Source organism: Naegleria lovaniensis (genome assembly GCF_003324165.1).
Source record: "Naegleria lovaniensis strain ATCC 30569 chromosome Unknown tig030, whole genome shotgun sequence".
NCBI lineage: Eukaryota > Heterolobosea > Eutetramitea > Acrasida > Naegleriidae > Naegleria > Naegleria lovaniensis.
Genome location: NW_025407852.1, coordinates 98114 through 116378, shown reverse-complemented (window position 1 = coordinate 116378; position 18265 = coordinate 98114). Strand labels below are relative to the sequence as shown.

The 18265-nt window shown below is 36.0% G+C and overlaps 7 protein-coding genes across 7 annotated transcripts; 4 read left to right on the top strand and 3 right to left on the bottom strand.

Moving 5' to 3' along the window:
* Positions 1-829: 829 nt before the first annotated feature.
* On the bottom strand, positions 830-2599 carry C9374_007604 (uncharacterized protein; the record flags this gene model as incomplete). Its single annotated transcript, XM_044697588.1, has 1 exon — positions 830-2599. The coding sequence occupies one exon, from the start codon at positions 2597-2599 to the stop codon at positions 830-832; it is 1770 nt and encodes a 589-aa protein (XP_044546228.1).
* A 578-nt stretch (positions 2600-3177) lies between these two features.
* C9374_007603 (uncharacterized protein) lies at positions 3178-5022 on the top strand (the record flags this gene model as incomplete). The annotated part of the gene is made up of 1 exon (XM_044697587.1): positions 3178-5022. The coding sequence occupies one exon, from the start codon at positions 3178-3180 to the stop codon at positions 5020-5022; it is 1845 nt and encodes a 614-aa protein (XP_044546227.1).
* A 172-nt stretch (positions 5023-5194) lies between these two features.
* C9374_007602 (uncharacterized protein) lies at positions 5195-6337 on the top strand (the record flags this gene model as incomplete). The annotated part of the gene is made up of 1 exon (XM_044697586.1): positions 5195-6337. One exon carries the CDS (start codon positions 5195-5197, stop codon positions 6335-6337), a length of 1143 nt encoding a protein of 380 aa, XP_044546226.1.
* Positions 6338-6369: 32 nt separating this feature from the next.
* On the bottom strand, positions 6370-9219 carry C9374_007601 (uncharacterized protein; the record flags this gene model as incomplete). The annotated part of the gene is made up of 1 exon (XM_044697585.1): positions 6370-9219. The coding sequence occupies one exon, from the start codon at positions 9217-9219 to the stop codon at positions 6370-6372; it is 2850 nt and encodes a 949-aa protein (XP_044546225.1).
* Positions 9220-12031: 2812 nt separating this feature from the next.
* C9374_007600 (uncharacterized protein) lies at positions 12032-15427 on the top strand (the record flags this gene model as incomplete). The annotated part of the gene is made up of 1 exon (XM_044697584.1): positions 12032-15427. One exon carries the CDS (start codon positions 12032-12034, stop codon positions 15425-15427), a length of 3396 nt encoding a protein of 1131 aa, XP_044546224.1.
* A 146-nt stretch (positions 15428-15573) lies between these two features.
* C9374_007599 (uncharacterized protein) lies at positions 15574-16434 on the bottom strand (the record flags this gene model as incomplete). Its single annotated transcript, XM_044697581.1, has 2 exons — positions 15574-16247; positions 16311-16434. 2 exons carry the CDS (start codon positions 16432-16434, stop codon positions 15574-15576), a joined length of 798 nt encoding a protein of 265 aa, XP_044546223.1.
* Positions 16435-16862: 428 nt separating this feature from the next.
* Positions 16863-17933, top strand: C9374_007598 (uncharacterized protein; the record flags this gene model as incomplete). Its single annotated transcript, XM_044697580.1, has 1 exon — positions 16863-17933. One exon carries the CDS (start codon positions 16863-16865, stop codon positions 17931-17933), a length of 1071 nt encoding a protein of 356 aa, XP_044546222.1.
* Positions 17934-18265: the final 332 nt, after the last annotated feature.

Genomic DNA, 18265 nt, shown 5'->3' with positions numbered 1-18265 from the left:
TGGTTGCCAAAGCCAAACAATTTACAGTTTCAAATAACTGATTGGTTAATCCACATGTGACGGCATGCTGGATTGAAAAGCATGTAATTGTTTTTTGTGAAAACAATTGCGAATATTTTTCTAAGGGACGAATCAACTCGTTGGCCTGTTCGAAATCGAATAATATTGGTCCATTTTGGTCCAAAATGATGACGATTCCTTTTGTGAATCTTGTGGATGAATTTCATCGGATAACAAAATGCTTGCTTGTTGTTCGTGTTGTTCTTGTTGATATTTTGTCACAATATAAAAAATTGAGACGGGAACAACAGCAGCAATGATAAAGAGCAAAACAAGAAGTGCATAATACAACACGTTAGCATGCTTGGATGTGAATGTGTGGGAACCACGATGATTGGATGGGTGGGTTTGTTGTTGCAATAAGAGATCATTGGAAGATATCAATTCATCTTCGTCATTCTCCGAGAATTCAAAAGACTCAGTATCAAGCGGAGAGAATGCATGCGGTTTCATATCTGGATTCTTTCAAGAATTCGTTGTATCTGAGGTGAGTTATCTTTTTTTTCGTTTGATTTTGTATTTGGCATCTTACAAAGCTTGCTTATGGAACAAAATCAAAATACAACTTTTGAAGGCGGGAATCCTCGTGATCATTATCCAAGTCTCAACTAAAATGCAACTTCTGAGAGTCCAATTTCACTCTGTGATGACCAATTTCAAAAGTTTGAACCTATTCGACAAATGAGTACAATGACATAATACATTCGTCAGAAAAACCTGTAAAATGTATTGAGTTAAACACTTGCTTATTACAAGCCGTTCCATCCCATCACTTGTTCAAAATCTTTTTCTTTAGACTCTCTTTTTTGGATTGTTTTTGATTCTCCAGAGATGCTTTGAATCGCATGTGTGTGTCCATCATGACAATACAAATTTCATTTTCCACAGTGTAAAATAAATCTTCAGGTAATTGTTCATTTTGAGTGGTGGCAAAGAAGTCCAATTGTTGTTTCACACCCTCAGCAAAATGTTTGCTAATATTCACGGATTTATCTCCATGCACGTCCAAATAGTCAGTGTGAATTTCGAATGCAAGTTCAAACTTTTTCTTTTCAATTTCTCGTAAATCCTTTTCAGTATAGCCCTTCTTCTTTTTCTTCTTGTTGTTCAAATCAGAACCATTCATTGCAGAGCCAGCCTCTGAGGTTACATCAGAAATACTTGAAGTTTCACTACTGTCATACAAATACACTTGAATGTCAAAACTTTTTTCACAAAGTGTCTTGTAATCATTGATCTTATCCAGCAAGGAAAAATTTTCCAAACTCATCTCTTTCTTACAGTGTTCCTTAAATAGATTTTTCAATTTGTTGTCGTGCATCGTATCTTGAAGCAATAATGCCTTCACTTGCTTCAACTTTTTGGAATTGGAGGTATCGCGTTTCAAAGAAACGAAAATTGATGCCACTACTGTGGGAGCCACCACCACAAACGAGACAACAATGGTCACCAAACACGCTGTGGTCATGATGGTATTGAAATTTCTTGCAAATGTCTGAAGACCCAACAGGTAATCTGTGAGTGGTTGAAATTCTTCAGAATAAGCCTCCATGTTGCTTCGATAGGATGGCGAGTCTAGTATTTGCATGGCTCTCGAAAAATTTCCCTCTTTCAACATGGAAATGACTTGCTGTTCAACTGCAATCGCCTTAAACGTTTTCAAATCATTGACCGTCATGTTACGAGAGGTAAAAGTCGTTCGCATAAAAGTAGGTAAACCTGTAACCATATCATCCATATTGGCCAAGAACAATTTGGAAAAGTTTTCATATTTTACAATGTATCGCATGGAAATGTCTTGAGTAAAATTCGAAAAGACAGCACTTCGACATGCACCAATCATTCCTTCTCGATAATAGGCACTCGAAACATCGAAGCCATCAAATTTGTGAGCAAACATAATTTGTCCAACAAAAGAAAATGTAATGATCAGTGCTAGTATGATGAATGCAATGAGATTTAGGGTCATGGAAGTGAGGCTGAGCATTTTCATTCCACTCAGTTGTAACACGCCAAAACATGTCTTGATGTGAATGGAACCGTCACCACCACTAATGCTTTTAGAGAGGGTAGTTTTTGTGGAATGTTGAGCAACGGATCCATGGGAGGCATGTGTCGCTGATGTTTTGACATTCATACCTTGTTTGATAGCATTTTCGATATGGGAGAAGCCACCGAAAAATTCTGGACTTGTGACACCTTTCTTTTCTTGAATCTGTTGCTCGCCATCAAGACTGACATTTTCAATAGTGACAAATTTGTCATTTGAAGGAATGGTCTTGGATGGTGTTAGAGATTTGTGGCTCGTTGCTGAGAGAGAAAAGGCTGAAATCAATTCTTTGGAGCTATGCTGATCGTTGTAGCCGCCTATCGTGAGGCGTTCATTATGGGTACATGTTAAAGAAGGAACGAAACTCGATGGTGATGTAGGAGGAGAATGAAAGGAAGAGAGAGATGTTATCACTTGTGTACCCTCGTTGTCATGAGGGTGGTTGAGAGAAATTTGGCTATTTTCAGAATAATCGCTGGTATTGATCATGCTGTTTGGTGTTGGGTGTTTTGTTTTTTGGTGTTGACCTTTGTGGTAGACAAGTTCGCAAAAAACCCTTTTCACCTGCATCATCAATCACAAATACCTGCAGAGTAAACCTATTTTGGTCTGTCTGACCTAGTGAAAAGGATCATGATTCCTTTTCGGATGACAATCATTTTGGTTCCGAGCTTTGTTTGTGATGACGCTAACACTCTCGTTTTCAAAAAGAGACTCCTCATAATTTTGAAAGCATCAACGTATCATTCCAAAAGTACCCTAGTTTCAATCATCAGACATTCCAAAAATCAGAGGTAATATCTCTGTTCAATTAATCAGATTCCACTGGGATGAGGAGTGGTTCAACAACGGTATTCTTCTTCTATTAGTAATTAATAATCTTCATCGAATATTCTGCTTTCCGAGAGAAGCCGTACCATCCAAACGGCTTGAAGCATTTTTTGTTGAAATTCCAAGTCTTTGCAAAATCGAGAACTGACCTTGTGGCTTAACTGGAACGGATAAGCCAACAACTGAAACATTTGTTGCTTGGATTATTGAGGAAGCAGATTGATTCAGAAATCGTCATGTTTTTGTCTGACTATGAAAAAATGCAACAGAAGGATCGCATGAGGACTCTTGAATTCATTCAAAAATCGTTGTTGGATGATGCTCAGAAGAACAATACAAGAGCATGTCCGTTTTGTTTGCAAAATATTGATGTGGTTCAATTATCGGAACATGTTTCTCATTGTTTGGAATTGTGGAATGATTTGCGAACGAAAAGAAGTGCAGAAGAAAATTCAGATCAAAAGAGAAAATTATTTTCTCGTGATGAGAGTGATTATGACAATGACGAGATGAACTTGAATTCAATGAAAAAGAAAAAGATTTTTCAATACCAATATCAAATACTTCCCAATGACATGATTCGCCAAATATTATCATTTCAAGAAAACAAATTTTTGATTGGAGTTTGCATGAGAGTGTGCAAACAGTGGTTGGAAATTGTTCGAGCCGTTCCCCTGGAGCTTGAATTTTGCTATGAAACTCTTTCAACTGTTCAACATATTCTTGAAAATCAAAGCGGTCTATGTATAACCAAACTCGATTTGAAAGACATGAAATACAACGATATTAGGATAAATACATTATTACAGAACAAGAATTTGGATAAACTCCAAACATTGGAATTACCTCGTGTTTCGAAAGAGGATATCACAGCCATATTGGAATGTCCTTACATGAGCAATTTGAAAGAATTAAGTTTAAATTGCTGTCACAACTTGGGAAATTATATTTTAGAATCTGTTTGCAACAGTATTCATTTACAGAGACTTAACTCTCTAATATTGGCAGCATGCAATATTACTCCTGAAGGATTGGCAGCTCTCACCACCTCCTCTGTCACAAGAAACTTAACAAAGTTAGCTTTGGATGGTGATGAATTTGGTGATGAAGGAGCCAAGGTTCTTGCAGAGTGTTCGTCATTAAGTAATCTTCGATGTTTAAAATTGACGTTTGAAAAAATTTATGATGAAGGCATACGTAGTGTATGTGAAAATTCAACTTTTGAAAATCTTACTGAATTGGACCTGTCCTCGAATAGAACAACAGATTCAACAATAACATGCATCAGCGAAAGCAAATATTTGACAAATATTCAATATTTGTCGCTGTCTGGCACCTGGTTAATGGATCCACAGAAATCACTTTCCTGCTTTACAAATTGTCAAAACATGAAAAATCTGAAAAGCCTTGATCTTTCATTGGTTGATATATTCTCTGAGGGAGCTCAAAGTATTGCGAAAAACTCTATAATGAGTAATTTGATAGAATTGAATCTGTCCGGATGCCAAATAGAAGATGAGGGAGTCATTGGAATTGCCACGAGTGAATTTATGAAAAATTTGAGAACATTGATCTTGGCTAACAATGAAATACAAGCAAATGGTGTGACTTCTCTCTCCAAAAGCCCATATTTATCCAGATTAACATCGTTGAATTTGGACGACAATCCAATTGGGAATGCTGGGGCCACAGCTATTGCATCCAGTTTTGCAAAATTAACAAATTTAAACATTTCAGAATGTGGAATTGGCAATGACGGACTGAAGGCAATTTGCAACAGCACAACTCTCACAAATCTTGTAAAACTTGTGCTGTGCCAATCACCAGCAATTACGAACTGGGAAATTTTAGCTTGTTCATCAAATTTGTCAAATCTTTCAGCACTAGAATTGGACGGTAATGATATTGGGATCGCTGATGTTTTATTGATTTTAAAACATTTGAGAAATTTAACGTCTCTGCATGTGCAACAAAGCACCATACCGCTTCATGAAACTGTCATTGAAATGATCCAAGAGTGGTATCCAAATTGTGAAATTTTCGCATTTTGTTCCAAGATGTTCAAGCCATTCTGTTTATAACCGATTCGAGGAGGACATTTTCGGCCAAACACAAAACACGCGGAAGGTGGTGTTGACTTGTTGTTGTTGTTGTCTGCCTGGACATTGAAAACAATTTTGATTGAATTCGCTTTCCTTCTGAATTTGGAATGTTGGGATCTTTAGTACATAGTTTTTTCATTTCCAAAACAAAATGCCTTCACTCGCCTTTAAGAAAACCGAACGGTTTTACTCCAATATATTCATGGCCAACAACAAGAACCTTAGCCAAGGTAGGATGGCCACAACCACCACCACGAATAAGATGCTTCTTCTTGTTCATCATCTCAACACTCAAGGAAATTTGGTTAAAAGTTTTTCAAGTCATCACACCATCACTCGGATCATCATGAAAGATCCCATGTCCAGTACTGGCCATTCATCTTGTTCCAAAAAGGAAAATTCATCTGTGGATCCATCTTCTGGATTTCGACAATTCAAACAATTTGCAAATTTTATGTTTTCTGTGAATTTTGCAAAAACCATAAAAGAAAATGCAATGGAGAGAATACTCTATAGTCAACATGATATCCAGCGATTGGAAAAGGATTGTGGAGATCCGTATGAAAAGAAATATTTCATTATGGGTGTGAAACGTTTATGGATGGATCGAAATGGAAATTTCACATCATTACCAAAAGTTTATTCGTATATAAACAATCATTTGATTGGATATTGTGTCTTGGAGAAAACCAAAGAAGAAACGAATCATCATCTGCCTTTACGTAATTCTGATTTAATGAATCATTTTGAAAAGTCACTTTTTAAGGCAAACGATGAGAATTCTTGGATTTTGGAAAAGGAAAATTTAGAATTCCTGAAACAAACCTTACATTCCAACAAGGACTTATCCAACGTTCAACTTGCCTTTCTTTTGAAATCCATAAATGAATGGAATTTTTATAGTCGTGAAGAAAATTTTAAGGAACTCGATCTAGTGGACACGGTCGTACTGGAATATGGCGACACGTCAGATATTGAGTATCATCTTGATATCATGTTAGAGTATGGTTTGAACGCATCAAGAGAATTACAAATTCCATTACATGAAATACCCATCTATTTGTTTTACACAAATTTCACACAAAAAAAACAATTGGAACTTGCGGTTAAAAGATTAACTCACAGTTCTGGCCAAACTCAATTTGAAGAAGAAGTAGAACATGAAGATATCCATTCCAAGCATGATCAAACTTTTCCCAAGTTTATAATTTCACAAGCTCCAATCATGTATTATCCTAAACTTTGGAATATTTTGCGAGCTATTGGAGAAATGATGTATTTGAACTTCCCTTAAGTTATTAACATGGTTAGAAGAATAACTTGACATTAATAAACGACCATTCGTCTCTGGAATTTCTTATCACAAGAAGGTTGAATGTAGAGCTTTTTGAATCCGTCATCCTGTTGTTGTTGTTGCTGTAATTTTGAGTCTGAAGCTATTCCAATCGTTTCTCGTATGGCACTCATGGAACTCGTTTCATTCGAGTCCGTCATGGAACTCTCTTCACGAATATCTTCAAATCCCATGTCATTGGTGGTCACAGTTGACACTCTTCTTGCCATGTCATTCGAGTGTTCACTTGCCAAATATTGTGAAAGTTGAAATTGATCCTTAATGACATTTCCTTCGCTCGTGTACAGAGATTTTAACTCGAACAATGCTCCTTCCATGAGAATGGCCAATTTTGTGTTGGAAAATTCATGTTCGATTCGTTGTTGCAATTTTTCAAATGGAATGCTTCTCTCAACAGAAAACACTCGAGATTCATCTGTGAGCGGTGAAAGAACCTTAATAATAATGTGTTCATCATTCACCAGAGGTTGATACAAATCTGGATAGAGTAAGCTGTGTTTCCTTCGAAATTTTGTTTGATTTTGCAAAAATTCTTTGAGATTGGAAATGAATCGTTGCTGATGATCGTGATTTTTCATTTTCAAAGTTTTAAAGAGTTGAGAGGTCTCCTTCGATGCTTTCGAAATTTGATTCACCTCCAACACACACATTAAATCCAGTCCAGAAATATTCTTTTTTTGAACTCGGTCACAATACTCTTCCACCGCACCATCTCCTCCAAAATAACAATTATTCACTAAAAATTTACAGACATGAGCACTGGTCCATTTAGGAATTGGAATGGGTGACATCCATTCTTTAAGGTCACAATGGTCCATAGCCATGAGTATTGAATTGTAATTGTGTTGTAATGCATTCACAAAGGACTCTTCTTGTAAAGGTAATGTACATGTTTCATTGGGAGTGGATTTGTGTGAATGATGATGATGAGCGTCTTCAAACGATGAGGACGATGCATCGCTGTTACTGTCATTGGATGACGTGTTTCCCTTTCTTCTCAACAAGACGTCTACAATGGATTTTCGTTTCTTCTTTTTTGACAAGACATAATCTCCAACGTTCATATCCACAGCTGGAATGGCACCGACGTTTTGAACGAATAATTTGTACATGTAGTGTGAATTCAATTGATGAATTTGTTTTCTAATAAACATTTCAAATTCAGCGGTGGATTTAAATTCATCAAACGATTCCACTTGCAATTGCTGTGAAATATTTGTCATCAAATCTCTGAATGGATACCATTTGAATTGTGCAAACATTTCCTGTTTCAATAACGAATCAATATCCTCATTCGAATGAATGTGATCGTTTAAGGTATCCATCAAACATTCATCGGCAATGACAATTTTCTTCAACTTTTCCAAATCCTTCTCGCTTAATTTGTGATCCTTCTCATAAAGCATGTAATTGCAAAATCGCATAACATTTTCCAATAAACTATCTTGATTTGAAAAACTACATCGAGTATTGTGAAATATTTTCGTTAGAATATTGTAGTCCTTTCGAGCATGATCCAACACGTTGTGTGTAGTGTTGAGAGAAATGAATTTGACACTCGAGAGGTCATAGTTTTGAATCGAAGAGCATGAGAGTGATACATTTGTGCTACTATACTCGTTATCATTCACATATTTACAATAAATTAAATCTACACTCTGAAGCATTGCATTGACACTTTCCAAAAATCGTTGTGAAGGTGTTAAAAATTCTTCCTGAGTGGATGAAAAGGAGTTGTTGGTGCCCGCATTACTACTTCTTCGAAATGCAAGTGTTGGACTGTCAGCAGTATTATTTTCATAATTTAAAAATTCATCCGTGCTGCTCTTTGAGGAAAATGCAGATTTTGATTTGCTGTTGTTGGATGGACTGTGACGAGAGTGATGATGATTTTGTGGAGATTCTACTGAACTAGTGTTCGATGATGACAGAATTGAATGAAGTGAAAATAAGTGTTGTGCTGAATGAGGTGGCGAGTTAGGAGAGTTCATGAGAGGAGGAGAAGTAGGCGCTTGTTGATCTGGACTCTTTGGACTTTTAGGACTTTTCAGAGAAAATAATGTGGAGATGAAACCTGAAGATTGATCCGAATGTCGACTGTTCGAAGTGGGCGAGCGAGATTTTGTCACAACTGTATTCATTTCTGTTGTTGCATGTTGAAAACTATCTCTTTCTGTTGATTCTGAAGAGGTTGTTAAAGGATCGTTGTAACATGAAGAATTCTGACAACTCTGACTCCATTCGGAATGATTCAAAGTATTCAATGACTGAAACGAAGAATTCATGGTCGATCCAAACATGTTAAATAAATTCCGAACGACTCGTCTCACTCGATCCCTCATGACAAACATGTCATCCACCAGCAAAATATTCTCATCATTTTGTCGACTTTGTAAATAATGTAACAAGGCATGTCGAGCTTGTGCATCATGAATAAACGAATGATACGAAGTATAAAATTGATAATCATGACCGCTTCCACTCAAAGAATGACTTGACAACAAACTCGAAGAAGAGTTAGAAGAATGATTGGGATGAAAAGAGGATTTTTGAGATGCGAAAGTTGTAGGAACATGTTCTTGAGAGAAATTTGAAATTGTATTCGGAAGTGCAATGGATGGAAAAGTAGAAGAGCCTATTGTTGTTGTTGTTGTTGATGGAAGAGTTGTAGTAGTAATAGTTGAAGAAGAAGAATTTAAATTCATTGAATTGGGTAAAGAGTGAGAATATTCGGAAAGAGGAGATGAAGGTTTTTTGGGTGAGAGGGTGCTTAGGGAGGCATAAGTGGAGGTAGCTGAATGAGCCTCGTGTGGTTGTGACATTTTTTGAAATATGACCAAATGAATATCTCTGATTGTCTTTTATGGAAGTTTGAGATAGACAGTATGGCGGCGCATCCGACGTTGAAGCGCACTAAAAACCTGTCAGATATTCGTCAAGTCAAAAATGAATATGAAAGCATAAAAAAATTTATTCGTTGAATGTCATGCAGTAGAATTGGTAATAGTTCTGGTTTAGGGTGCTAGCAAAGATCTGTCTTCCGTGAGCTGTTCGTTGGCACGCTGTTGTTTTACAAGCTTCAGCTGAAGCGAATAATGGTGTAACGTCCTATGGCCTCTATATTTCGTTTCAGTTTGTCTGTTCTTCAAACCCTTGCAAACCAATCAGGAAGAGACTCACTCATTTTATTTTTGATTCCTTTGTAGTTTACTCAAATCAGCTGACGTGGGATTGACGAATATCTGACAGGTTTCTAGTACCAATTGCGCCGCCATAGGTAAAAAAAAACAGTTTGACAGGTTGGCAACTGGATGACATTGAAAACATTTCTTTAGAGTTGATGTCAATATCCTTTCATTTAGATTGTGTTAAATAATATTAAAATTAAAAGAAAAATTCAAAAATTAATTAAAACATGAAGCTAATGTCAATACTCATTTTGAAATTCATAACCAACATTCCAGAACCAGAAAACTGTTTGGTACAATTGGGGAGGCGGACAATTTTTGGCTCACTAAATAGCCATCATAATTTGCGAAATTTTTCGCAAGCGAAAAACTCGATAGTAGAAGGCTCATGGCTGTGTTCAAAACCTGGACACTGGTGTTGCGTCAATAAATTTCTTACACCTATTATACTTGAAATCATGGTTCTGTTACATCCAATAGCCATGAGTTTAAAATATAACGGGCTAAAAGTGACAAACAGAGATACGTGATTCTTCTTTTTTACTTTGAAAAAGCTTTGTCAAGCTCACGAACGCTTTTTCGCTGTGATGCAGGTTTTCCGGAAACTTTATTTTCTAACAGTGAGTAGAGGGTATATGATAGGCACAATCGTGGAGTTTTGGTGCGTCCGGCAAATATGCAAAGGGACTAACGAGCGCTTGGTCTAGGTACCTCTATTTTGTACTTCACTTTTTTAGACCTGATTTTGCAGGGGCAACAAGAAACAAAAATGAAGCAAAGACTTGGCGAAAATCATTCTTATCAAGTTACATCATCATACTCTTCGGAATTGACAACACCTCAACAAATAAGTATTTAGAAATTAAACAAGATGCCCTTGCCTGATGCGATGACTGTGGAATTATTGGATGAAGTTGCTTGAGAAACTGAAGCAAAAATCGTTTAGTCGAATAGTGGTTTGGACTTGTAATTGATAGTAATTTGTTGTAGTAGTGTTTGTTATTTACTTGATTTCAATTCAGAGTGATAGTAATTGAAATCGAATAATATCACTTGAAAATACAAGTGAAATGTGGTTAAATAGTATGCTTGACAATATGATGGTGATAACTGTTTCACAGAATGAAATGCTATCGGATTGATATGTTGATCGTTCGAACAACAAATCATCAGCTTTATTCATTGGAATGATTGTTTCATGGAATGCGAGTTGCTTACTGTCCTCGGAAATCATTATTTCTTGTGAACATGTATAACTCTCCTCTCTCGTTCTTGTGATTAATTCTATCATCATCATAGGTTGTGATCTATGGTTGAAGTGTCTTGTGTGAGTGATTGAAGTCATGATGAATTATTGTTGTGGTATGTATGTTAATGAACATTTAAAAATTATTTATGGGCTCGCTTTCGATAAACAAACGATTGTAATGTTGTTTTGTATATTGCGAAGAGTTTTTATGGCTATTGATGACGGATGTGATCACCATTTACAGAGTAACATCATGAATTTTATTGTGATGAGACCATGTCATTCCGAGAGTGAGTTTGGAATTAACATTACATGTCAACATATCCACCATGATGAGTGAAGTATATTCATACTCATTTCATTCACTGATTCATCAGTTTATGGAAATGGTGTCTCACTCTTTAAATTCATTTTTCACATGACATTACAATACAAATTAATTTCAAGAATGTCACAGTGATTTTGTATGATAGTATTTATTATGACATTGTTATTTTGAACTTTGTGGAATTTATTTATTTGAATTGATTTTATTGAGTGGCATCTTGGAAGTGCAGAAAACATTGTGAATTAATTTTGGGAGAGTGAACTAAATGATAATTTCTATAATAGAGACAATAGCGTACAAAATATCGATGTGGTGTAGAGTAGAAAAAACGTGGCAAGCATACCAAGTAATCCTTGTGTGATGAACAGAGCAAAAATGATGTTCGTCCTTGAATAATTTGTACATGATCGAAGCAACCAGTGGCTCGCACTAGCCTTCTTTCGTTGTGAGTCGTTTTTGAAAAAACACATCACGATGGTTGGTTGGGATGACTAATTTGTTTTTGAAATTGTATTTATACTCTCTCAATCTGTATATTTCACAACATGCATTCCAAACATCAACAAATACAAAAATTAATTGTTGATGTTTGGAATGCATTTTGCGAAGTATATGTTTGGGGGTAACAATAATAGTCATGTCACAATTTGTTGTGCATGACAGATACATAGTGTACATCATTTTGATCAAATTTTGGATTCGGAATTCCTTAAGTGAACTTTTCGTGAAATGTTTACCAATTGACAATTTAATTTTTTCGTTACGAACAATTTAACTCTCTTCAAGATTAAGCATGACGTGTTGAGATGGAAGAAATTGTCAAGCATGATATGTGGAATTCGCTAACTTTATTGTTGCACCAACAAAAAATGACATTTTGTTCTTGTTGTGGAAAACAACACATATCTCTTGCAGGCAAAGCTCCCGAACAGTTTCGTTTATGCCAAGCTGAAAAGCAAAGATCGGATCAGTGGTGTAACAACTGCTACAGGAGGTATAAGAATTACGTACAAGGATCAACAACAGCCACATCAAACGCATCACCAACAACAACAAATACATTCGGTACACCATCACTTCAAAATCTTGACTATTATTCAGCCTATGATACAACGTTCTCACAACTAAACGCTACTCAAAATTGTGAATTTAATCATGAAACAAACTCACAACACTCATTATCATCTCCGATAACAATAGACTCTGAGTCACACAACTGTTCATCACCAAATTTCTTTGATATGATTACTCCTCAACGATTTCTACTCACCAATATTTCTGATTACCCAACTATTGACAATAATTTATTACGAAACACCTTACTATATTCTGTTCCTTCATCTTGGAACAAACAAAGAAGCTCGTATTATTTATCAAAGACCACATTTGAATGTCCTGTAGTAATATATGATGTTAATTATACAGTTCTAGATAAGGTTGCGTTGTACAATTTATTAACTTCGCAAGGATGTACTATTTCGAAAGATGTGCATCAATGGTTGAGAGAAAAACTTGCTGAAGAAATTAATAATCGAATACACACAGAAATTATCAAAGCTCAAATTTCAAAATATTCTAATAAGAATAATTATGCACAAGTTAGTATAATTAATCAAGAGACCATTAAGACGAACAACTCCACATCAAGTGTAGATCCAGGATCAACATCAAATACCATCCCACACAAAAAAACCTCTCGAAAAAAGAGCAAGAAAAAGAAATCTAAAACCAAAGAAAAAAAATCAACGAAAGGGTTTATTAATTGTGACAAAGCCTTTGGTTTAGTGTGTGGAAAGTGTGATGGACAATTTTTGAAACGCAGGCCATTTCGACGAGCAATTAAAAATATTAAGGAAATGACTGCCCAAAATCAAAAACTCACTTCAGATAGACTTGTTATTGGTATTCAAGAGATATTGAAAAGCAATGGTCAAACTCTAGACGACATTATTGACTATATATTTGAAAAAGATCCAGATTCTCTCTACAAGAGAATTGACTCCTATGTATCAAAAGGCCATACCAACTACACAAGACTAGCACATCATTTTCAAACACTAACATCACCTGAATTACAAGACAATTTATCACCTGAAGGTGCTGTGTACTTTACAGACACCAGATTGATGTCAGATCATCTCTTTTGCGAGCATTATCAATATCATGCATTGAATTTTATTGTCTGTACCAAAGAAAAGCTTAAAGAACAGCGTGATGAAATGAATGAATTAGTTCAACAAATATTTCACATGTCTCATGACAACAATTCTCTTCATGTAGACGTTTCGTGTTTACTGCATGAAGTAGTTGATCTTATAGTGAAGTTGGAAGGAAAAATTCCTGAAAAATTGGAACTGAAAAGTTTTTGGGATGGCCGTTCTACCAATGAAGTCATTCATGCATTTGTAATTCTTAACAGTATTCTTTCTACACAATGCAGATACAATGTATTCATAACAGATATGTACAAAGGACAAGAAATTCATAAGAATGTTTCGAAATATTTTGATATAAGTTTTTCAATATTGAATGATTTGGTTGAACACGGATTTATTTACACTTTTGAGGAAAATGGGGTGAAGAAAAGCGTAACTCTACCTGTTACAGTATATATATGTGCAGATTTGTCAGCATTATGGAAGCTCTGTGATGAAACATTTGTGTGCCCATATTGTGATTGTACTCATGAAAATTATAATACAATATTTGAATACAATCACTCTCTCGATTTTAATTGCAGAAATATTATTCTAGAAAAATACCCAAAATTGATGGAACATGTTGTCATTGATGTACTTCATGCAAAGCTTCGAATTGTTGGGAATTTGTTGGCTAAATTAATGTTGAAACTGTGTCCAGATGAATTAGAGGCAGTTAAAGATATAATTCGACAGTTCCCATCACTCTCAAAATTTGAATTTAAAGAAAAACCATTTTACAAGCAACAGCTGGCAATGGAAGCAAACAAAGTCTATCAACCACCTTACCTCAATGGAAAGCAAGCGGACACCTTATTACTCAATTTTGAGAAAATTTTTTTGGAGGCCTTAAACAAAAGCAGCTTTGATTCACAAGATGTTGCAATTTGGTCAATGTTTCGATATATAATTTATGGATACATGGAGGCCCCTTCGCAATTACTTGCAAAGCAAAATATTGAGGAAGATTTAATTCCAACGTTGAAAAAGTTAAATGAGATGCTTCGTTTACACTATCCCAATGAAAACTTTGGATATTATGTCCATATTGTTTTGAATCATTTGCCTTATTTATTGAAGAAATATGGCACCCTTACTCGTTTTATGAATCAAGGATGTGAAAGCGTTCACAGTTTAGGTCGACTTATCAATGAAAGAAAATCGAATCACAAACCGAACGGTTCTCTTCCAGGGTTTGCTGAATGTGTTTTATTGCCATTAAGAGTGTTATATATGTCCACTCGAAGAGGAAGGGACTGGATAGGTAACAAACAAGAGGACAAATCAATTTCCAAAATTTGGCAAGAAATGCTTGAAACGTGGAAACAAGACATCGCTTCCATTGATATTAATGATGAGGCCTTAGAAAAACTCGATAAGACTGCTGAGGAAACATCATTGTCAAGCACTGTCGTCAAAAAGTGCGTGTGGGAAAAAGCAAAGAAGAAAACGAATTCCATTAAGAAGAAAATTCAACACTGTACAAGAATTTTTGAGAACGGATCAAATGCGAAAGTATCGTCGCCTCCTGACAATTCCATTAAGGCCTGTATGCGATGTCAGAAACAACATGCCAAATGTGATCACAAATCTCCTTGCTCTAATTGTTTGAAAATTGGTGCTCAATGTGTTTATGAGCCACCAAAGAAGAGAGGAAGAAAGCAGAAATCAATATCTGCTCAGAAAACAATCAAAACTACTGAACAAAGACAAACGTTCAGCAGGAAACCATATGCAGAAACATATGAATCAGAGATTGAATTTTGTGATGCATTGGATGATGATTTTTTCTTAATACCAAACGACTCGCATGTTTTGGAGAATGATGTAGACATGGAAGATGTTTTTCGGATGTTTGAGGATACTCAAGCTCAAGAGGAGATTCTAAGCGATGCTGATATGGAAGATGTTTTCAGGGAACTTGTAGATACTTCTCATGCTCAAGAAGAGAGTTTTGAACATGGTAATGCAGAAATGGAAGAAGATTCTGACGAGATTGTGGATAGTAGCGAAGTTGATGTTGATGGTGAAGTAGAATTCCTCTCTGATTTCGAATATTCGGAATGAATGAATCACAACATGATGATTTGACAACCTTCTCTCCTTCAGATGTTCTGATATGATTGTAACCTTAACACATTAATGTAAGTATGGTTCTTGTTTAATTAATATTGACGTCAATAACAGATTGTTTCAACTCAAACTCTGGTAAATTAAGTAGTCTTGGTCCACCTTCCAGACATTCCGTCACGATCAATCCACATGACATAATTAACCATTTCCCAGTTGCAATATACTCTGTTGTCATAATCATTGACAACAATGGTCAAGCTGGTATATTCTGATTTTTGAAAGGTTGGTTGTTTCTCTGTAGGAAAATGCAAATTCATGTACCAAAAGGAATCATTACCGAGCTTGGGTAAGCCAGTTTCGGACATGAAGCTGTATTTGAATACTCGTACAGGAACCTCTTCACGATTGATATTAATGCTTGTTTCAACAACCTCCTTCTTACATTGATAATTACGACACAAAATCCAATCCAAAACAGCATATGGAAATCTTCCAAGATTCAAACTTGAACCAAATTTCATACCACCTGGTTGTAAATTAGCCTTCAAAGTAGCATAGGCTTCAGCACAAAATTCATTCCATCTCCTCTCAAGATACAACATCATGTCACAGAATGACATGAATGGTGTTTGCAAATTCTGGTTCACTCTCTCCAAACATTTCCAAAACTCCTCACGTGGAACAGGGTTGGCCACAAAATTCACAATTATATCTACTCGTTTTTGATGAGCCTCAACAGTTTTCACCCAACGACGTTTACGAAACTTGCCAACAATTCCGATACGGGTGGTTTTAGTGATTCCTCGTGTAGATCCTGTATGAACTCCGATGAGGTACGTAATACTTCAATTGTTTGTCAACATGCAGCAATACTTACTTTTAGAAACGTCATCCTTTAGCTTTTGCTTCTTTGATGGTTGAGTGAAGTAAGTGTTGTTGTAATGGATGAACTTCTTTGTTTCATTGTGAACCTTAACCGTCTTACTGTATTGGATGACCATGTTGCGTGATGTATCTTAGTTGTTCTAGGGATGAATGATGATGATGATGTTTACAAGTACAACTATTATTAAATGATAATATCAATCAACATACAGTTGAAAAGGTGATGATTGTGACATTAACATGATGAAAAACTTACAGGGAAGAAATGTGGTCGGGATGTGTGATGATAATAATTAATATTTTGCAGAAGAGGTGATGAACAATTATTTTGCACTAAGATCTTGTATTGATAAAGGAGATATAGTGGCGTGATGATCAGTAATCACTTACATTGGAGATGTGTATTTCTCGGTTTGTGTTGTCGTGTTTTTTTGTTGTTTGCTTTGCTGAACATTTTCGCTTGCGGAGTATCAGGTATTTTTTTTCTGTGGTAGCTATTTAATTGTCCTGCCTCTGCATTGTTTTCAAAAAAACTTACAAAAAAATGTCTGCAGAAGGGGAGGATTTGTTTGATGATTTTTTAAATTCAAGATTGGAGGACGATTCAGAACACGGTGGCGGCTCTGTTAAATTGAATGCGAATGACGGAGCACATCATGATACGGCCGAGTTGAATGATGAAGAATTTGAAAAACTGTTGAACGAATCCGAGACTGAGCCTCATCATCAACAATCGGAATTGGCCACAAGTACGACTCAACAACAGCCAACCGTAAATGTTTCTTCAACGGAATCATCATCATCAAATACTACTACTGTACAGCAACAAACCTCCGTGAAGGATCAAAATACCGAAGATGAGGATGATGGAGAGGTGATTGAATTTCAATGGACCGATGAAGATCAAATCAAGGATGAAACCGATCAAGCCAAACAAAATGAATTAATTTCCAAAATTTCTACCCATGGAGCTCCAAAAAGAAAGAGAAGCACAGCATCGAGTGTTACTGGAGAGTCCTCAACAGCGTCATCATCTGCAACAACAACAAGAACGACTGACAGTAGTAGCACCGGTGCTGGAGGCAATCATCATCAAGAAATTGTAGAAGCACGAATCAGTTTAATGATCTCTGATATTTTGAATAGATTCGGAAAGGTCATTGATATTGACAGTAGAGGAGAGGCCATTGAAATGAGAATGACAGACTTACGGAAGGAGGAGACGGAATCGTCCTATTCTTTTGCCAAGTTAAAAGAATCTCTCCAAAGAAAACTTGTGGTTCTCGAATGTACAATAGACAATCTATGCACATTAATTGACAGAAATGTGCAACGTAAAACCCAATTGAGAGAAGCTAAAAAACTACTCAAAGACCAATTGGTAAAGACTTCTGAATTGTGCTCGGAAAAGTCGAAACAACTCGAGGAGACAAAAGAAAAGTATAAAAAGATGGAGGCGATCTATCAAAAAGACAGAAATAATCTATTACAAATTATTGAAACGCTGAAATCACAAATTAACGATCCAGAAAACGAGGTTGTGAAAAATTTGAAAATTCCAGAGGATCCTAATACTGTGCTCATCAAGAGGATGACTCTGCCTTGTCCACTCTGACAAAATCTCTCCTTACTTCACTTCCTGATTCTTGGAAAAATGTCACAACTACACCAACCAAATCACAACCATCAAGCAGCTCAGCAGCCAGTACGATGCAGACCTCGCCTCGAAGCAACAAAAATCGTACATCCTCTTCATCCACTTCAAATTCTACAACCACTCCAGTCGATCCACTCACTGCTGCTTCAACATGGTTTTCCTCTTGGATGAAGTAACAGGAATGTGGTGTTTCTGGTTTTATTCACAAAACGAATAACTTTTGTTAACTTATTAAACATTTTGGAGAGAAGAGTTTTTTCATCCATGAATGTGAGTAAATCAAACTTGAA